This window comes from Diabrotica undecimpunctata, chromosome 3, assembly GCF_040954645.1.
Source record: "Diabrotica undecimpunctata isolate CICGRU chromosome 3, icDiaUnde3, whole genome shotgun sequence".
In the NCBI taxonomy this organism is placed as follows: Eukaryota; Metazoa; Arthropoda; class Insecta; order Coleoptera; family Chrysomelidae; genus Diabrotica; species Diabrotica undecimpunctata.
Genome location: NC_092805.1, coordinates 156,222,492 through 156,245,303, shown reverse-complemented (window position 1 = coordinate 156,245,303; position 22,812 = coordinate 156,222,492). Strand labels below are relative to the sequence as shown.

Sequence of the window (22,812 nt, the reverse complement as noted above, 5' to 3'; positions counted from 1 at the left end):
AATATATCTGCTGTCTATTCTACAATTTTGCATTGCGTTTATTACGGCCGTGTGTTCTATGGTATCGAAAGCTTTTTCGTAGTCTACAAATGCTAGGAAAACTGGAAACTTGTATTCGTTACATTTTTCTATTAATATTTTTGTGGTTAACAGGTGATCGGAAGTTGAATAGCCTTTTCTAAAACCTGCCTGTTCATATGGTTGGTATTCATCTAATTTCCTTGTTAGTCGAGTAGTTATGACTTTGGTGAGTATTTTAAACAGGTGTGACAGTAGGCTGATGGGTCTGTAGTTTTCCAATTTTCGACTATCACCTTTCTTGTGTAATAAGATTACTTTAGAGTTGTTTTAGCTCTTAGGGACTTTGCCCTGATGTAAACAACTGTCCACAAGCTTAGTTACAATTGCAATTAGTTCCTTACCTCCTTCTAATATCATATCTGTGGTAATATTATCTTCTCCTGCAGCTTTATTTCTCTTCATATTTTCCAATGCAGTACTTACCTCTGAAATTGATACTTTTGGCATTATTTTTGATCCAACATTTTTTATTAATTTCCGTGCTGGTCTCATCTCATCATCTTCTTGATGTGTTCTGTAAAGTTCTGTGTAAAATTCTTCTATTCGTGTCAGTATGTTTTCTCTAGTTGTGATTTCATTTTCGTCTTTTCCCATTAATGATATCATCTGACGTCGTCCTAGTGTCGGTCTGAGGCATTTCATACTCTTATTTTTTTCAATAGTTGTTGTTATTAATTTTTCGTTTTCTTTTCTTTTTTGTTGTCTGATTCCTTTTCTAATCTGCCTATTAAGTTCTCTATATTCGTCGGTTCCTCTTTTGTTAGATTTATTTAAGATCTTCCTTCTTTTTATTTGATGTAATATTTCTTTGTCTAATTCATTGTATGTTGTTTTTGGTTTTTTCAGTTGCAGAAGGCTTTTATTCACTGTTTCGGTAATAAGGCTATTCAAATCATCAATATCATTGGAGTTTATCTGCTGCATGCTAACTTGATTTAATGCATGCGCTATCTTTTTGCATATGCAATAGTATATCTGTAAATACACTGTTCTACATAGCTTTGTACTTACCATAAAACAAAGGTAACAAATCCAGGCAACAGATTCCAAACTGCGTGGGATCGTAGTTTACACCAGACTTAGTCTTATCAAGTTTAACCTGCGATGACGATTTGCTTTTAGTGGTCGATGATTTTTCTGAGCTAGTTTTTGACTCATTTTGTGACTTTTTAGAATTTTTTTCCACCTTGGACTTTTCAGATCCTTTAGCACCTAGAAAAATATAAAAGATGTTTTAGTAAATAGAAAAACTTAAAGAAATATTTATAATATTCAGTAATCTAGAAATACTCACAAGAAGGGAGTCAAGGATGGTAACAATACCATTTGTAAAGAGTTTATCAGAAAAATTAAAAAGAATATGTAATAAGTACAATATCAAAACAACATTCAATATATCCAATATACTCAGATCTATCCTCTCCAAAAACAAACCTAACAACACACAACAAAGATCAAATAACTGTATCTATAAAGTACCCTGTGAATGCAACAATTTCTGTGTAGAAGAAACCGCGAGACCACTAAGTGTGAGGATGAACTATATATGAAACATATATGAAAAACAGGGATAGGAGAGATGCATCTATAATCATGAAATAAACTGACATGAAAAAGAGAATAATCAAAGAAGCAGCCCTCATTCTACTTAATGAAGAAAAATGTGTAGCAAACACATCAGCAGAATGTAACAGAAAGTGTATGTACTGAAAGAAGAAGTCAACAATAAGAATATAACATCAATAGCATATTAAGAAACTTACTTACTCACTAAGAGACACTTGTCTTTAGTCATACATAATATATATGCAGCACATAACACACATCATATACAAACGCTTATAGCAGATATTAATAATGCAGAACATCTAGAATAATCAGATTTTAAAGCTCCGTAGGGCAAAAAATCCACCCTCATATCTTTTCAGCCAAAGCATGGCTGTTACCAATAACACCGCTGTCAAGTTTGCTAATTTTTCAACTTTGTTAAATGACATAACCTCATAAACAATTTTGGCGGTTATACATTCTTTTCAACAAAATTCTAAATATTTTTTTTGAGAACGATTTCCGGAATGGAAATAGAAAAGCCAAATTTTTGGTAGTTAAATATCTAATTATCATTACCATCAATCGTGGCTAAATCTCATACAAACACATTATTTAACCAGGTACCCTTTCAGACGAAGCGATTGGTATCATTCAGTTGCAGTAAAGCATTGTTTAAATAAACGATTTCAGACGAGCAACTTTTAGTGTTTGGCTGCTTTTAGTGTAGTCTCCGATATATGTCTCACTTTCGCCACCAGGCCAGCCACAGCGTTTAACAGACAGCATTGGATAACATTGAAGAATAGTGTATCCAATAGAAAATAGCAATCAATTCAGAGAAAAAACAAGCAATCATATTCAAAAATAAAAGAGAAACCCCAGAGGAACAGCTGTTAGTGCAAGATAATCTTGAATGGAAAAGAGAAGCGAAATACCTAGGAGTCATTATAGACCAAGACTTAACATTCACGCAACACGTAGACACAACCATTCACAAAACAGCAACAGACAGAGCAGCAATAAGAGGACTCACAGGTAGAAACAGCAAACTGCGCATAAAGACGAAAATGACACTGATAAACAGCATCACAATAACATCCTCAGAGAAGCGGCAAATGTACCATCTGTTTAGAGAACTGCAGTAAGTAAGGGTGACAGAAAAAATGGTAGAAAAAGCCAGAATTGGGTTTGCGAAATTAGAGAATCACCCAAGCCCAACCAAGCGAGAGATAATAAGATATGATGCCTTCCATCGATGGAAGCACAAAAGTCCAAAACTTCAAATCCTGGCAAACACATAAAGTCTAGAGAATTCGTAGCTCTACCAACAGAAGAAGCTTCAACACGCAGCATTTAAAATTTTAATAACTGTTTATTGTAATGTAATTTTTATTGTAGTGTAATGTAATGTTCAGGACAACCTTCAGAAAAATATAATAAATAAATAACGGCCACCAAAAAAATTAAAAAATACTAACAAAAAGGCGAAAGCCATCCAAAAAAATGAAAGAGCCCCAAAACCTGGGCACAAAGGACCCACATCCTCGCGCACCGAGTTTGGAACTGGGCGCAGCCCGGAGAGGAGACTCGAGGTCTAAGCAAGCAATTTCAGTTCGATGATACGTCACTAGAAAAAATAGGAAAAGGGGCCTTAATGTCTTCACAGAGGAGAAGTCCCAGATGATTGGAATGAAAGTTTGACAATACTTCTCTTCAAATCTCCCTGCTGTCCCAAATGTACAAACTGTTTATGAAAGTAATAACTAACAGGTTAACTTCGAAACTCGATAGCTATCAACCGGACGAGCAGGCAGGATTACGAAAGGGTTACAGTACAGCGGATCATCTTCTTACAGTCAGAAAGCTAATAAAGAAATCCAATGAATATCACTTGAACTTATACATTGGCTTCGTTGCTTATGAAAATGCATTCGACTCCTTAGAAGTTTGGGCAATAGAGAGAGCTATAAACTACTGCAGGATAGACTTCTGATACAGAATGCTCATACATAATATTTACAAGAAAGCTACAATGAAAATACAAATAGATACGAAAACCAAAGCTATACCAATCAACAGAGGAGTTCGCCAGGGAGATGTTATCTCACCAAAGCTATTCACACTTGGACTGGAAGACATGTTTAAAGACATTAACTGGGTAGATAAAGGAATAAATGTTAATGGAAGAAAACTGAGTCATTTGAGATACGCTGATGACATTATAATATTCGCTACAAGTTTCGAAGAACTACAGACCATAATGACGCAACTATTTCAAGCTTCGAAAAAAGTAAGTCTTAAGATGAACTTGTAAAAAACAAAAATAATGACAAATACACCGAACATCAGAGAAATAACGTTGAACGACATAAATTTAGAAACAGTAAGCGAATACATCTACCTGGGACAGATAATGAAAGTTAACAAAGAAAATCAAACTGCCGAAATTACCAGAAGAATAAGGTTAGCTTGGCCAGGATTTGGAAAACTGAGTTGGATCTTCAAAAGCACTAAAATAGAACAATATTTGAAAACCAGAATTTACAATCAGTGTATCCTCCCTATACTCACGTATGGTTCACAGACGTGGACACTCACCAAGTCTAATATGGATAAAATAGTAAAAGCGCAAAGAGCCATGGAAAGATCAATGCTCGGGGTGAGACTTATACACAAAAAAACAAACAAATGGATTAGAAGCAAAACCAAAGTAAAAGACGCAGAACATGCTGCCAAATTAAAATGGAGCTTCGCAGGATACAATGCCCGACTAAAGGATAAAAGATGGAATCACGAAATACAACATTGGAAACCATGGTTAGGAAAGAGAAGCAGAGGAAGACCACAAATGAGATGGGCTAATGATATTAAGAAGATCGGAGGATACAACTGGAAGCAAGTGGCGCAAAAAAACACTGGATTGATTTGGGGGATGCCTATGTCCAAAGTTGGATTACTTAAGGCTGAAGAAGAAGAAGAAGGGTTAATCAAATTGCTTACAACCACCGGACACCGTTCTGTTTTTAGCAGAGTATTGTTTTAAATCGAAGCATTCCCATGAGCCACTTTTGGAGTCTTGTTTTTAGTTTTGTTTATTAAATGTTAATAGCCAATATTGATACCAATTTGATAGCCAACTCACGATAATCGAGCAGGGCATAAGGAGAACAAGAAGTTAAATGTTAAGTGTGTAAGTTACTGTGGAGTTCAATATGGAAGATTTTATAACTGCTGTTGAAGAGAAACCAGTTCTTTGGGACTATAAAATTAGAACAAAATAGTGATAAAATTGCTAAAAGAAATGCACGGGAAAGGGTAATATCAAAATTAAAATATATTTTTCAAATTTTGATATTACCTTTTCGTTATTTGTCTCCTCATCCTGCGTCTCCGTCGAATTATTAATAATACGTTTGTCGCTAATGTCGCTTACTGAGATTCATGTTTAAACTGATGTGGTTATCATCGGTGTCAGCCACTGGTGTTTCGTTTGCGCGGCTGACGAAACACCGGTGAAGGACACCAGTCGCTTCGTCTGAAAGAGTACTTAGACATGCCACAAAAAAAAAACAGTTTCAAAACCTAATTTTTACTAACTTTTATTTCGTTTGTTCTTGCTGTTTCTTGCCTCTTCCGAGATCTCCGTTTTTCGACCAGTGAAAGCTTCATAAATACTAATAACACTATCAAAAGATTTGGTCAAAGGTATATTCTGCAACGGTTTAGTTAATTGTATTTGGGAATATAAGCTACTATCGATAGTGCCTTGAACTTGGGAAACAATAACTAAAATAAACATAGTAACAATCAATACGATAAATCAATAAATGTCATTATATTATATTCATAAATTATTTATTTAAAAAAAAAATAAAACAATTAGCTTTTAGAAAGGGGACAACCAAGTATTACAATGCGTTGCAAGATACAATTAAAAATCTCTCGTGTTACAGCCCATTCAGATGGTACGGATTCGAATTTTTGTTCGTATCGATAAAAATGTCGAATTGTTCAATGACACATTGTTTTAAAATGGCGTGTTCAGACAATTCGATCGTATGTCGCTCTCGGAAATTTTACCGGATACGTCAAAATTTACGTTCGATTTTGTCACTGTAAACCGTATGCCGTGACGCGATACAAAAATCGAATCGAACGTCGGGGGCGGTTGTATTAAGGAATTTTATTAATTAGTTGCTTACTGCTTTTCAAGCACATTTTCCCAAACGTCCTAACACCTTCTGTTTCATTATTTTCGTCGTTTTAGATATCAATGCATTGTAAAAAACGTATTGACATCCATTATTCGCCCTTGCTATAAACTAATAGGGCTTGGAGCGCTTAAGATATTTGGTTCGATAATATTTCGTTTCGAATAAATTATCGTGCATGCCATCTAAACGGGCTGTTAAGAGACGACACGAACTAGTATATTAACCGAGACCGAAACAGACAATAATTTAATATCAATATAATACAATCATATAATTTTTTACCTGATTCTATAATAACTGGTTTAAATATCTGCCATTGATAATTTAAGTTATCTTTACACGGCACCAACCTGGAGTGAGGCCATAGAGATACCGACCTATGTACAAGGGGCTCATCATACGAGTGGATAGAACGAGTCTGTTGCACGCACCTACAGGACTGTATGTGAGGCGGCCTATCACGGGTTGCGTTCCTCTGCATGTGTTAGCAGTAGAAAGGAGACATTTCTATTGTTCTGACATTCTGACTATTGGTCGTCTTCAGTACGGTGCAGCCAAGTTAGAAAAGGAGCAGGTAACTTGGGAAAGGATTACTACATGAGCAATGCTTCCAAAACTAATGCCACAAATTTTAGGGTGTTGAGTTCCAACACCCTAGGCCAACCGCTTCTGCTAGAGTGTTGATCTAGTGACAGTTACCTACCAGTCTTAGAGTATTGATCTGAGGCAGACCTGTTCCGTGGCTACATGTTGATTAGTCACTTCCTGCTCCGTGTCGGATCTATTGTTTCACCTCTAATCCAGACCATTCCTTTTCGTTAGCGAGTGTGTATTAACGAACCTTATTTTTATTTGGATTTTTATGATATTAATTATATTTTATTTTTCGCAGGTATTACACAGTGGGTCATCGAGATGTGCGTCGATACCGTCACCGTAGAATTGGTATTTAAATTATGTACATATTATCTCGATTATAATTTTATTTTGTTATTTATTTATTTCAAATATATTTTTATTTTAATTAAACCTGAGTTTTACTAAGTCTGCTGTCTAAAAGGCTCCCCATCACACCATGGCTATTTGTACTCCCATCATGTCTCCAGGTTTGGTTCTGTCTAATGCTTGTTTTACTTTATTGTAGAACTGTTCCAGTTCTTCTTCTCTATTAAATGGCAAATACCAATATTAAGGCCAAAAACTGATTCATCTTAATGAAGCTGTCGCAACTGATTATAAGGGAGCGTTTGACTCAGTAGGATAAGTACTATATCAATGGGTGGGCAACATACTGAAACTTCTTCATCTTAGACCAAATAGACCATCTTCCGTTTTCTAAATATGTCTCTGATGCTATACTTAAAACTTACAACTACAAACCATATTGGAACCGTACTCACAGACCAATCTATTAGATCTTATAGTACTAAACATCATTATGGCTTTAGAACCCTGCATGTGTCCTAGCCTCCTCAAGAATTTCTCTACAGTCGTCCCTATCCATCGCCTTATTACACTAAGCACGTATTTTCATATTTCTTTTGTCTTCATCGATGTTATCAAGGAACCTTGTTCTGGGTCTTCCTCTTCTTCTCTGACCAATGAGTCTATCAAGGAGCGTTTTTCTAGCTGGGTCATTTTGTTCCATCTGCATTACATATCCTATCCACCTCAGACGTCCTATCTTAATATATTTTACGATATCAGGTTCCTGGTATATTCTATAAAGTTCGAAGTTGCATCGTCTTCTCCACACTCCACTGTCATTCATTGCTCCATAGATTCGTCTTGGTACTTTTCTTTCGAAACATCCCAACATGTTTTCATTACTTTTTGTTAGAGTCCAGGTATCTGAACCATATGTTAGAAGTGGGCGTATTATTCTTTTAAAGTGATATAAGGTTGAATGCTCGAATAAATGAATTTTAATCAAATGCCCAAGTACTTTCGCTCCTAGAGCATCTGCAGGGGCATTTTGTCAAATTTGGCCTATCCAATAATCTATTGAGAATGTCAAAGATAATAATTATACATTAACACTACATTAATATTAAAAGGAAATCATACTTACAAATTAAAGGTATGGACACAAGGGCATCCAATTCTTTTGGATTGTTAACATTAATTGTTAAGCTGAATTTTTGATTCACGGGAATAAGATCATCATCTAGTACAGGCAGTGAAGTCGTATTGCCGATAATTTTATCATCATGATTGATTGTTGTAAGAACTTCGGCTACTGGAAAAAAAGGCTTCTGAAAAAATAAAAAGTTTTATTTCACGAATAATAGCGCCAATGATTTATTGTACTCCACAGTTTTAAGTGTTAGTCTTATCTGCTGTTCGAACAAAAGATTCGCCTGCTTTGACGACTTGTTCTGTCAGATTTTTCCTTGTATTATTAGTAAACTATTTAACAAGTGCTTAAAAGGACAAAATATCCCTCATGATTGGAATGTTGGATACATCAGCTCAATATTCAAGAAAGGGGATAAACGCAAATGCTCTAATTATAGGGGAATAACTGTTATCAGCTCAGTGGGGAGGTTGTACGGTCGAATAATAAAAAAAAAGAATAGAATCAGAATATGAAGACATAGAAGAACAAAATGGATTTCGTGCAGGAAGATCGTGCACTGATGGTATATTCGTTCTGCAGCAGGTAATCTAAAAACGGGAGGCAATGAACCTATATACCCACCTATTGTTTGTAGATTTAGAGAAGGCATACGATAAGGTACCTTTGAAAAAACTGTTTCAAACATTGGCGACAGTAGGTCTCAGTAGAGAGTATGTGGATGCTATCGCAAATATATACAAAAATACAAGAAGTGTCGTTAAAGAAGGAAACTTTATATCTGAATCATTTCCAATAACAAAGGGGCTTAAACAAGGATGTTGTCTATCTCCGACCTTATTTAAAATATATATTCAATCGTCGCTAGAGCAGTGGAGGAAACAAATAATATACTTACAATATTCTTGTAATTTTCTATATGAATGTTGATGACTTTGTACTTTGGCTCTGGTAAAAACTCGTCTGAGAAATGTCTTGTATCAGGCTAAAAATTTAAATATACAATAGATAAATTTTTAGTAATACGTTTGTTTAACAGTATATTTAATACTATTTTATTTATTAGTAATAAAAATATTTACAGATTTTGCAGCTTCCGTTGCACTTTTGCTACTTTTCGGAGGCATTTTAATATTTAGAGGAAGATGACATTTAAATATAAAAAAGACAAATGTATCGACAGATTGAAATAAAATCTTTATCAATTGTAAAAAGCAATGACGTCATAACAAAATTTAATTATAAGCCGAAGAAAACAAACTTTTGAAACATTACAAGTAGAGTAAAACCAAATTATAACATGTCTGTAGGCACACGGCACACACTACGAAACTGATTATTTTACATACGACTGAAAACTCTGTAGTTAAAAAAAAAAGAATTCCTTTGTTTATTCCCTTTTAATTATCAGTACCAATTTTATTTCTTTAATAATCAGTAAGGAAAAGTATCATATAAATACCTACCATTAAAATTATTTTTAAATAAATTTACTTTAAGCGCCATCTGTTAATTAATTGCTTAACTCTCAGCGCCACACCATAAAATAGAAAGTAATATATTAGTGTAGTTGTTTCTGTATAGATGGCAGTACGAGTCTGTATCTAGAATTTATTAAAAGTGTTTAATTTAATTTTAAATAACTAGAGAGTTTTATAAAGACAAGATAATTTCCCGAAATATTATTGACCAGAGAAAAGTTTAAAACATCAGGAGAGGAATGGCAAGGGGATGAAGAATTTGAAACATCTGTCTCTACCTTTGCAATGGTTGATAGAACAGAAGCTAGTTCTGCAAACGAAGTTCAAGTAGACAAAGAAAGCTCTGTCTCGCCAATCGGACCTTCTTTACAAACACGTAAATCATGTGAGGAATTGTTGTTAGAAACGATGAAAAAAAAATAAAAAAGCACAGAATTCAGGAAAGAAACGAAAAAGACTGGTCACCAACTGTGAAATCATCACCTGAAAAGATTACTTAATAAAAAAAAACAAGAGGGGAAAGAAAAAAATGAAAGAAATTGAAAAAAAAATATGAAAAGAAAGGCCATACCGAAAGCTAAACGAAGTAGGCCTACACTAAGCTTTTTTTAAAACATAAGAAATAGAACAGTTTTGATTGTATATCATAAAGTAGTGATGATGTTGATTTGCAAGATATTGTAGAAGTAAATGAAAAATATTTAGATAGCGAGCAGAAATTTGAAATGTTCTGTAATAATATTGATGAGCAGACCTGTGGAAATTTTCAGCAACTAGATTTTAACCAAATTTTCAAAAAAGTTGGTAAATATGTAATTTTTAAGTATAAAGAAGAGTATTTCTTGCAAGTGGGCAGATAAAGCAGATATTGAAAAATACGATTGAGATATCGTTATTGGTACAATTGAAAAACCAAAAATTATTTCTAAAAGACGATTTTTCATGTGAAAGAATTGCAGCATTTGTGGGACATTATATGAGATTATAAAAGCTTCTTTACTAATCTTATTTTTCAATTTGCAGTTTCTGTTTCATGAAGAATTTTATTTAGGAATATGTTAAGATATTAGTTTTTATTTGTTTAGTTTTAATAACCTCATTAAATGTAAGTTTATAAACTCTTTAATGTAATGGCATTAAATTTCAAGTTGTTAGCTGCAAACTGTGTATAATTTGTTCATAAACCTTATCTGCTATACGAGACGATACCCTTACATTGAGTCTGGTTTCAAATTCGCTCAATTTAAATTATTGTTTGAGGTTTCTTTGTAAAATGTAAAGATATGCAATCAGGCCCAGATAGCCCACAATGATTTCTACCAGCCCTTATGAGATTTTAGTTACCCCATTTAATTGAGGTAACTGGACCAACCGTACGTACAATTTTATTATTTATTTTATTATTACTGTAACACTTTCAATCAAATTAAGGTTCCATACATTTAAATGTTATTAAATAATTAGGTACCTAACTAAAAATCTGAGCCGAATGCAGATTTGTTGTAAAATCATGATCCAATTACCCCACCTCACCCTATGTTGATTCTATTAAAAGAAGTTATATATCAATAATGAGTTTTAAACTAAATATTAAAAAGTCGAAAATAATTCTAAAATTTTGTTGCTAGAGAATTTTTAAGAATGTAGAAAGGAGTCACTGATGACGTGCAAGTCACTTTTTAGAGGAAATAATGTGTACCTACATGAGATTGAAAGATCTTATTAAGTTATTAAAATTACGAATAAATTTATGTCAACATTTTGTGTTATTTTTCTAGAAAACCTAAACCTTTTTTCCTGTTCTGTATTCACATTTATATGTTTTTAACTGTATTTTACTATAATTGTTATTACATCATTACGAGCTGTTGGTAAAAAAACAACAAACCCAAATTTGTTTTTTCCGCGGAACTGACTGTAATCAACCTTTTCCAAGGTCAGAAGTATCGTTTTATTAGTATTTTATAAATTCGAAACTGGGAAACACGGCAATGAATCATTCCCGGCTACCCCAGTGACATCATGTGTAAATCTTATTAATAGTGTTCACGACGCGTAGGCAATTCCTCCTACCGCAATGCTGGCTGCCTACACACCGGCGCAATAACAACACTCCCCCAAGCAGTTTTTGTCTTTTATGCCCTATTTTCTCTGCTTAAAATAACAGTGACATGTTTACTGTTTAAGCAAACAAATAGAAAGTCGTGATACTTCTACAAAATAAATACAGCTAAGTGTTGCATATTGTCGCAGTGTGTGATTTATTATCTCCACCTTAAATAGGTAGGTATATATCAGGAACCAAATATCAGTAGGTGTATCCTAGAACATAAACACACAACTAGAACAGTGTGTCGAAGAAATCAGTTATGTAAATCCGCGAAATATAAACCAATGAAGTATAACAATGAAATCTAAAAAGACATTTCATAACATCATTCTTAGAAGCTTCTAATACAAAAAGTAAATTCAAAGTAAATTTATTGCGGCGCACTTGTTGCTTGCGGTGAACTGAAAACCTGCTACTCCCAAATAAACAGAGTAATAGATAAAAGCTAGAATCGTATTGATTTTCAATCAAGGTATTCTCATTAGTAAAATATATTCGGGGTATTCGGGTAAATAATTGGAAATATGGTTACGATAATTTCGAAGGTAAATGGAAATTTTAAAAATATAAACATCAAGAACCTGACCTACTCTGGAAGTGGCTATTTTATCGCTCGTCCGGTTACGTAAGATTGAATGTAGGTTAATTTTAATGCAAACATTACTATGTTAGTTGTTTTATATACCTATGTACATAATTATATTTATCTGATCATAATGGCATGAAGCATCATAAAAAGCAATATGCAAAAAAGTAATCAATCGCCTAATCCAAGTGCAAAATTACTGGAGAATATATAGCGATAATAATACAATAGTGTCGTAACGCAAAAAAGATGATTTTTCAGAATCAACGAAAAACTCATTAATCATTTCCTATTGCAGTTAAAAAAAATTAATGCATAATATGAGTTTAATTAATATTAAAGGAAGTTTCTTTGTACTCTTAGTTAAATAAAAATACTAACAGTAAAGTTATCGAAAAATTTTGAGTTAACACTGTATTGCTGTAAGCAAAATGTGCGAAATGAAATATTATCTTTAGTTATGACATTATTTATGAAATATTTTGTGTTACTAAAATTTGATTTACTATTTTTTTCTGCGGTTTACGTTAGTTTTTGGACTTAAACAACAATTTTGGGAACTAATTCTTGGTATTTGTTAACATTGGATCTAAAGAAATTGTATTACACGTTAACAATTACCGCTGTATTGCGTACGCATATGCTGTAAGAATGTATTTATTTTTTTGGTGCCCTCAACAATTATCAGAATAAAATATAAAGTCCAGTTCTCTACCAGGAGTAGCATGTATCTCAATCTCTTTCAATCTAAATCTCTTTCACTGTTTAGGTCAATTTCTTGAAGTATTTGATGACTCGTAAATCGTGAAGGTATATGTGATGGTTGTACTTTTGCAACGTCACTGTTTTCTATTTGGGCACCAGGTTCATTATTGATACCTTCTAGTGACAATAACGACGGTAAAGAGATTTCCTGCTCCAAATCCTCAGCATTTGTTGCCATAGCAACAAGTAATCGCCCACGACTCAGGTATTGAACCTAAAAATGAATCAAGTAATATTATCTTAAGTATATAGGTACTTGATGCAAGAATGTCAAAAATAGTGTAGTAACTCTAAATTTATAAAATAAAGTAGTTGGTAAGCTTTCTTAATAACACTGATATACATTTGAAATGAGTTATTACTATCCGGTGATCGACAAATAGATAATGATTAATAAATGTTTTACAAACAACAACAAAAATGATTTAAAGTGATGATTCAACAATAATGTAGCATGTCAAAAATAATGAACTGAACCAATAATAGTGTCGTTAGTAAAAATATTAATTTAAAAAGTGCTGGTGTAAATCAGTAATAGTGTAATAACTAGAAAAAACAACAATGTTTTGGTTAGGTTCAAATCAACAAGAATGTAATAACTCGAAATATAGCTATGGAAATAACATACCTGATACCAAAGCAACACGCGTTCCCGATCACTATTGGTCGCAACTAAAGATGACGCGATATTGTGAGGGGGGTGACGACAGTCTGTCAGTCATGAATAACGTCTTATGGTGCCATCTCCTATTCATTTATTGCACTATTAAAACGACAGTTTTATTGACTTAGAGGGAATTGAATTTTACGTGTGAATATAGTGTTATGTCAATTTCGAAACATTTTGAGTTGCGACACTATTGTATTATTAGTGCGATATGACCAATAATATATTATTGGCACAATCTTCTTCTTGTAGTGCCTGTCCGTTTCGGATGTTGGCGGCTATCGTGGCAATCTGTACTTTGCACACTGCTACTCTGAAAAGATTTGTGATTGTTGTGTTGAACCACCTAAGCAGATTTTTTAGCCAGGAAATTTAAACAATAATATTCATAAAAATTCATAAAAAACATGATCAGTAGAAAAAATCAATACCCATGCTTTGGGCTCTATAACTTCTATTATGATACGACTTGGCAGCGTATGAATTGATGATATATTTGGCCAGAGCGCCAAGTAAGGTGAGATGGTTGAGAAAGCAAAATATACGTTTAAAAAAGAAATCTCCGAATGCCGGATATAGAAGCAACGTTTTAAAGCGGACCTATTATACAGGGTCGGAAACCGGTGGAGAAACAGAAACAGAGAACTATCATATACAACTAGTATCACTTAGTTCTTAAGTTGTCTGCTTATTAAGAAATCTGGCAAAGGTAATGGTTTTTTGTTTCAGATTTTTGTAATTATGTTATGGAATTATATGTTCATTCAATAAATATTCATAAAATTCTCTCAAAGTCTTAAAAAATAAATAAACACGACGTTTGTTTAACGTTCCTCTCTTAACTCCTCTGCCACACAGTCCTTCTATTCCAGTTCTCTCACAAATTTTCATTGTGTGCGACAATAACTTTATCCCTCTATAGTTCTTACAGTCGTGAATTTTCCCTTTATCTTTATACAATGATACCATCACACTGTCTTTCCATGCATTGGGCATCTTGTCTTTCTCATATATCCTACTTATTATTTGCCAGAAAATATCAACACTTTCCTCTCATAGAGCCTTCCAAACCTCCACAGGTATTTCATCAGGTCCTACTGCCTTACCGTTCTTCGTCCTATACCCTTAGTCTCCCGACGGTGCTTTTAAGTACCACCAAATTCTGATACCCTTATTTCCTAAGCATTGAAATAGATCGAATTTGAGAATTTTCTGTTAAATAAAAGTTTTAATACACGTGTATTTATATTCTATAAAAAAATAATTATTGCAAAATTAATAACAAAAATACTTTATTTTTTAATGGTACTTATAAGTACCGTCTAAATTTTCTACTATTTATTCTACGACTAAATTACAAATTACAAACTAAATTAAACTACAAAATAACGTTATGGTATTCCACAAAACAATTATTTTTCTCATTACTACAGAAATGGACTTTGCATGCAGAACAAAATGAATAAGGTTATGTCACTTGAGTCAAGTCCTTTGATGACTTGTCTCTTGCTCTAGCAATGCTGTATAACCTTTTCATCCACTCGGCTGCTTCCAACTCTACATACAGCTGTGCAGACGATCTTTTCTTAGCAGTAGCTATAGCGCGATTTGCTTTCTTTTTTTCCACCTTGTATATATCCTTATCTTCCTCTCCTTTAGACCTGTCATACCTCTTTCTTCTCTCTAATCTTCTGTTGTACCTCATCGTTCTACCATCAAGTTTCTTTGTCTCTAGGAGGCCCTTTAACAGAGGTAAAAGTTGGTCTTTTAGCTGACTTCTACATAGCACAAACTCTATCTGACTTTTGCTTCCCCCGCTACTATAGGCTACATACTGGTCTTTAGTATTCATAAAGAACATATTAATGACAGCCAAATCCCATGCCACTGCAAAGTCAATGACACTATTTCCTTCATCATTTCTTATTCCCTTTCCCAAACCTCCATGAACTCTTTCTATTCTTGCATTTTCTGTACCAATATGTCCATTCAAATCATCTCCAATAAAACACTTTTCGTCTACAGGAATCTCGAGCATCTCGCCATCAAGAGCCCTTCAAAATTCTTACTTTTCCTGTTCTTCACACCCTACCTGTGGGGCGTAGGCACATATGATATTCACGTTGGACTTGACTGTATTTATTTTGATACTAATTATTCTATCACTTTTTCTGACTACCCTTACAAGATGTTCCTTCCATTTTTTGTTCAGAATAATACCTACTCCATTTCTCCAAGATCTCTCTACTTATTACCTTTCCATGGAATCATGAAACCTTCAGATTAAACGCTTAAAAAAGAGTGCAATGGTCCATTAGTTCGCTACTTCTAACGACAAATTCCAGGGATTCTATCCAATTTTACTAGTATAGATTCTTGCACATAATGATGTACTAACAGTACAGTTTTCGTATTTCATATTTCGTAAAAACGACACATTTTTGAAGCGAAGATTCAGCCTCTACTGTACCGCCTACTGTACCATATTTTTTCCTTTTTTCTTTGGTGTACATACCTTTATTATAGTGAAAGTTTATTCTAAAACTAGGTTGCATAGAAATTATACAGTAGTATAAAAATGGACTAGATCGTCTTTTAAAAAAATTTATTATTTTTTAAAACATCTATTTAAGCGTTCATGCGGTTAAAACCAACTAAAATACAATGAATGCAAAGGACATGAGCTATCTGTTACTTCTCCATGTGAGTGTATGTAGTGAGTGACATTCTATTTGAAACTAGCTATCTTTTCAATGTTAATATTAACCTTCTATTTGCGATGTTTCATATCTACCGAGAGTTCCGTTATGGGGATGGCCATTTTTGTTAGAATTCGATCTCGCTAGTTTTACAGATGCGCCATCATTTATTTACAGTGACTCAAATTAAAACATTTTGTAGGAAAAGACAGTTAAGACTTGATCTCCCGTATATACATAACATATCATCGCTTTCAGCGCTTAAACATATTTCATCCTAGCAAAACTCATCAGAGCCACTGGGTAGAAGCCATTATAAAACCTTTTAGTCAAACGTATGTCATATTGTGGCATTTGACATGGAAATTTGACATTTCCACTACTTCTTCTTCTTCTTCTTCTTCTTTTTATATAGACATGACTGTCTGTTTTTCAATGTGCCTCCAGTAAGTTGTCGTTCCATCGTTTTCGTGGTCTTCCTATTGGGTAACCATCTCTTGGCGTCTTTTTTACTCTATTTGTTGTCATTTGGCTAATATGATCGTTCGATTCTACTCTTCTATTTCTTACCCAGTTCTGTAGTACATCTGTACTTCTAGCTCTATAGTGTCTTACCATCAATTTTTCTAAGTCTTTTTATCTCTGCTGTTTCTGACATCCTTTTTGTCCTTTCTGTGTCAGGTCTTGTTTTTGTTTTGTAAATTCAGCCTTTCGTTTCTTTCCCGATATTTTTATTTCCCCATATTGTTTCATTTAGGCAGCCTGCGGCTCTGTTTGCTCTATTCACTTGATCTTCCACTTCGGTTTCGAGCTTTCCGTAGCTAGATAATGTGATGCCTAGATATTTAAACTCCATCACTTGTTCTATTATCTGACCTTTCAGCTCAAATTCACATCTTAGTAAATTTGCTGTGGTAACCATGCATTTTGTCTTTTTTGGGGAAATTAACATGTTATATTTTCTGGCGGTTATATTAAATTGGTGCAGCATACGTTATAAATCATCTTTACTTTGAGAGAGTACTATTGCGTCGTCTGCTAGCAGATTATTTTAAGTTGTTGTCAAATGAAAGAGGTTGGGATATCGAATATCACAACAATAAAATCAAACATGGCAACATTGCCAAAACGGCAGTATATCGTATCTTCGTTGTTATTGGTTCAATTACTACGTATGAAGCGGTAAATGAAAGAGGATGGGCTAATGAATATGTTATCATAAAAAACGAACACAAAGAGATCGTCAAAACGGTATTACATCGTATTTCCGCTGTTATTTGTCCGATCGTGACATTCGAGGTGTCAAATGAAAGGGGAGAGGAAATAAGTTAACATAAAAAATAAAGATGGCGGGTATTCAAATCATCATCACCTATCAAAAGGACATTTCGTCATACCTCCGTTGTTCTTGGACCTATTTTGACGTTTATGGTATCAAATTAATGAGATTGATTTTCGTCAGACAAATCGCATTCTCACTCTATCAGAATATCTAACAGCGGAGATACGATGTAATACCGTTTTGACGATGTCTTTGCGTTTGTTTTTTTGTGATAACATATTCATTAGCCCATCCTCTTTCATTTACCGCTTCATACGTAGTAATTGAACCAATAACAACGAAGATACGATATAGTGCCGTTTTGGAAATGTCTTTTCTCCTGTTTTTTTTTTGTGTTAACGTATTGGATATTCCCTCCTCTTTCATTTAACGGGTTACACATAGTAATCTGACTAATAACAACAGAGAAACGATATAGTGCCGTTTTGGCATTGTCTTTGCGTTTGTTTTTTTTGTCCTAACATATTCATTATCACCTCCCCTTTCTATCGATACCTTGCACGTTGTTGTGCATTGAGCCATTTAGACGTTACAAGCTTAGTGTCCTTTTGGCAATGCCGCCATCTTTGTTTTTTGTTTCAACGTATGCGTTTCCCTCCCCTTTCCGATGATATCTCACACGTCACGATCCGACGAACAGTCGCGCCTCCACAACGAAAATATTAAAAAATTACCAAAATGAACCTTAAAATTTTTTAAAAATTTCCCCAGGGTCTGGGGAAAAATTGATTTTCTATCTCACTCTAACACATAGGCTCTTATGGAAGGCGTTGTTGCCAGATGTTGTGAAATGCCTTGTTTTTCAGTAGATCTGGGGAAATTTTATTTTTGTGGCTCCGAAACGGTGCTGCCCTTTTACTTTCCCGACCTAAAAACTTGTTGTTCTTCTGCTAGTGTAATAATTTTATTCAATTTATTTGTTATCACTTTGGTTATTAATTTGAGTGTTGTGTTTAATAAATTAATTCCTCTGTAATTTTCCGGGTCCGATTTATCTCCCTTTTTGAAGAGAGGTATTAGGATGCTTGATCTCCATTCTTGAGGAATTCTGTTCTGTTCTATTATTGTTTGGATTAGTTTTAATAGTTGTTTGGTCAGATCTGGTCCTCCGTACTTTAGGAGTTCGTTCGGCATTCTGTCCTCTCCTGGTAATTTTCTATTTTTTAATTTCCTTAATGCTTCCTTTACCTCTTCCTCCTCAATATTTATTTCTTCGTTTGTTGTCACCTCTGGTGTTGGTGGTTCATTATCGTCAGCTTTAGCAAATAGGGATCGAAAGTAGTCTACCCATGTTTCCTTCTGAATGTGTTTCGTTTTTATTAGTTCGTTCACCTCTTTTCTTTGTCCACTGATCATTCTTCATATTTCTTTTTGTGTTCCGTAGAAATCGTGTTCCATCTGTTTTGAGAAACTCTGCCAGTGTTTCTTTTTTAATTGTCTAAAGTATTCGTTTCATTTCCGATTCGTTTATAATGGTTGTATGCCTGTTGTGTTTGTTGTGTTCTGTATTGTAAAAAGGCTTTCTTCTTTTCTTCACATTTTGTCTTCACTTCCTCTCTAAACCATGGTGTTTTCTTTTTTGATATGTTAGTGTTCATTACTTTCCTCTCTCCAAGTGATTATGTTGCTGCGTTAATTATGTTTTCCCAGCGATCTTCTCTGATATTTTGTTTCCTGTATAAATATTCCGTGGAGTCCGTATTTAGACCTTCGACTTTGATTTTTGTTTGTGTTGGCTCCGCTCTCTTGGGTGAGAAGTATTTCAGGATGATTCTTATTTTACATAATACTAGGCTATGGTCACTACCTACATCTGCTGAGTTGAGGCATCTTACCAGTTGAGACCAATACTTAATTATTTTAAAGTTGATTCTTTATGATGTCTCAATTTGTAGACGACTTTTTATCTGAACACGAAATCATCATGTGATCTAATGTAAAAATCATTAAAAATATAAATCAAGCTACCAAATTTCCCATATGTAATGACATACACACGCCACTGTAAATGAAATTATGGGTTTAAAATATCCCAGTTCATGTTGCTCTCCAAGATATTTTTAGAAAAAAAACGTGTTCCTTAACCAGACGACTGTTAGATCGGTCGAGTAGTCACTACCTTCGATTTTCGCCCCCAATTTGATACCATACAAGCAGCGACGTGCGCGTCTGTCTAGAGAATTACCAAGGAATACGTTGTACGAACACCTCAAAAGTGGACGTGTGTGGATCAGCATGAAGAAAAACGTCAAAAATGGAATAATTGCGTAGTAAAAAGTGCAAAAGTGCAAGAAATAATTGTGTGCAAGATGTGTGATTTGGTGTATATGTGTAAATAATGCCTGTACTAACTCCGAGAACTTGAAAATCATTTGTAAACAAACTGTGCGAGTTTCGTTCAAGATGGCTGGACTTTGAAGATACTCTTTGTCCGTATGTCATTATGAAAGTTGAGCTATTTGCCCAGGATAGGAGGTTAGAGTGGTAAGAAAAAGAGTAATTAATTATCTAAAATTACTAGCCGTTATTCTATAGTAGTGGACAATATGGTGCAATGCCGACATTTTGTAAGAGTCGACTCCCAATCTTGGTGTACATGCGGCCCTGATTCTCTGTGGCCTCGTCTGTTACCCAGATATGTATTTTCTTTTTTCTTTTTCAAAGTATTCTGGGTAAGGTAACATACTTTTCATTACGGCTACATCTCCCACTATGATATTGTTATTATAATAATAGGTTTAATAAGCAAAACTGTTGTTAAGAGGTCAGAAGTCAGGTCATGTATTGCTTAGGTATGATAATAAACATAATCTTACGTTTTAATGCTTTTCGCAAAATGGTTTTGCAGGAGTTGCAAAATATATAATAATGACGCTGGTATTCTACTAAATGTGTTATTAAGGTTATTTAGTAACTGTAATTATGCATGATTCTAATTTCAACATTTCCTTTTATACACAATTCACTAACTCCTTAAATATAACAATGGTACATTAGTTTTCTTTGAAGATTTATAATTTTATATGTGCTAAATTTACATTTAATTTCCATACATTGCAAAGTTTCTGCATGTAACATGATCCCTCTCCATACAAAACATTTAGTTATCAAGAAACATTTTAGATGAAATGCTTACAACCCAATCTGGCATACCTTGACATTTTCATAACACTCTAAATATACACCAGGATAAAGTGTCACCTGTTGTTTTGCCCATTAAATATGCAATAAAGTAAATTGTCCATTTAAACCAGTCTTAGAAAAGATTACAATAAGAATATAAATTCTCTAACATTTTAATTACCACATTTTAATATTTCTGACACATTTTTTCTTCCCGTTTTGTGTTTATCAAAAAAGGTTACCTACTTGGCTGTTTTTCTCCAATTTCAGTTAAAACCAAATCTTTTTGAAAACCTAGCACATGTAAAAATGTCAAGGATCATACTCAAACCAATTTTTAAATAGAAAAATTAATCTATGGCATACATGTAATGAAAAATGTGTTACATAAATGTTGGTAATTCACAGTTACCAAAAAGCGTTACATGGTTCTCTAAATAATTTTTAACTATTGAAATCATAATAAAATACAACAAAACTTATATTTTTCTTTACTGTAGGATTGTATTAGCACAAAAATTGACCAAAAATTAATTAATATTAAAGGGAATACTAAAAATATTAACCAACTTTTGTTTTCTTGAGTTTACACACCATAGTAATATGTAAAGCTGAAATATTTCTAATATTAGCTCATAAAAATGGGAATGTTATTCTTTTGTGGAAAAAGAATTAACCATTTTTATATACCACACCATAATATTGATTTAGTGTTTCATATTACCTCCCTTAAGGTTTGTTCACATTGTGCATTCTTCTATCGAAGGTTGGCAATCACTTCTTTAAGCACTTCCCTATCTTTTGTAACTAGAAATATCAGTTCAACATTGTGGTTAGTCCAATCTCTGATATTCCTCAGCCAAGATTTCTTCTTTCTTCCCAAGCCTTTTTTCCCTCAACTCTTCCTTGCTTGGAAGGTCAAATCAGCTAATCAGCATTTTTGTTTTGATAAAAGAGATGCTAAAACAATCAGAGCTGAAAGTATCTTTAGTAAAAAGATAAAAAAAGTATCTAAGATACTAAAAGTATCTTAGATACTTTTATTTAAGATACTTTTTGGTTAATTTAAAAGTTACTTTTACTTTAGATACTTCTTAAAAGTATCTAGTATCTTTGATCTTTAAAAGTATCTTTAGATACTAAAAGTATCTTAGATACAAAAAAGTATCTTAGATACAAAAAAGTATCTTAGATACTTACTTAGGACCTGAGAAATAGATACTTTTCATGATCCGACAAGCTTCGACCTGTCGCGCCGGCCGTAGCGCGAGAGACGATGTGTATTGTTCTTTGCATCCGGCCCGCAGCATTATCCGTTTATCTCGTTGGGTGTGACTCGTTGGAATTCCATGTTCGATGCTCTGAACCAGATTCTTAAGTCTAAAGAAAAACTGGAATCTCTATACGAAAAATTAAATTTTGCAAAACAAGATCGGCTCAGAGATACTGATCTAAATCATTTAGCAGAATTATGCCAAATACTAAAACCATTTGCTTTGGCACTTGACATTCTTCAAGGCGAACAAAATATGTACTACGGTTTCCTTCTACCATCAATCGTAAGCTTGTTTGTTAAAATTGAAAAGTTTAAAACCAATAAGTTTAAAATGTGGAACCTATTTTGAACGCTCTGACAGTATCTTTAAACTCCAGATTTGAAAAACTTCTTAAGTTGACTAACCAATCTGCAATAATTGCGGCAGTTACTAATCCTTTATTTAAAACACGTTGGCTTACTGCATTTCGAGGAATCAGGAATATCGAAAATGATCTTAGTGAAATTAAGGATTTGGTAATTACAGAAGCTATAAAAATTATGAAGGAAAATGAGGAACAATTAAAACAATTTGATGTAAGTACAAATATCATTACTACTGTAATGAAAAGTAACAAAATGCAAAACGACTTCTTTGAATTTGATATTAACTCCGAATACTCCGATCTTCAAACGCAAAACGAAAACACTGGCTATACTGATTTAGATTATAAACGACAAGCTGAGCTGCAACTATTACAATATTTGGCCGATTCTGAAACCAACATACAAATGTTAAAAAAATATAATATACAACAATTATTTAAAAAGTTCAATACGCCATTACCTTCTTCTGCAGCT

The 22,812-nt window shown here is 33.7% G+C and overlaps 2 protein-coding genes across 5 annotated transcripts in view; one reads left to right on the top strand and one right to left on the bottom strand.

Moving 5' to 3' along the window:
* The window catches only part of LOC140437641 (cilia- and flagella-associated protein 70-like), a 50,183-nt gene extending 41,088 nt beyond the window's left edge, over window positions 1-9,095 (bottom strand). For both annotated transcript variants that reach the window (XM_072527269.1, XM_072527270.1), the window contains exons 1-5: window positions 9,006-9,095; window positions 8,822-8,908; window positions 7,918-8,101; window positions 5,230-5,418; window positions 1,093-1,293 (exon numbers count right to left, since the gene is read on the bottom strand). In XM_072527269.1, the coding sequence (XP_072383370.1) occupies window positions 1,093-1,293; window positions 5,230-5,418; window positions 7,918-8,101; window positions 8,822-8,908; window positions 9,006-9,050 (706 nt within the window). In that variant the 5' untranslated portion in view covers window positions 9,051-9,095. The remainder of the gene's footprint in view (window positions 1-1,092; window positions 1,294-5,229; window positions 5,419-7,917; window positions 8,102-8,821; window positions 8,909-9,005) is intronic.
* Window positions 9,096-19,750: 10,655 nt separating this feature from the next.
* The window catches only part of Hipk (Homeodomain interacting protein kinase), a 202,960-nt gene continuing 199,898 nt past the window's right edge, over window positions 19,751-22,812 (top strand). For all 3 annotated transcript variants that reach the window (XM_072527266.1, XM_072527267.1, XM_072527265.1), the window contains exon 1: window positions 19,751-20,057. The gene's annotated coding sequence lies outside the window, so the exon portion shown is untranslated. The remainder of the gene's footprint in view (window positions 20,058-22,812) is intronic.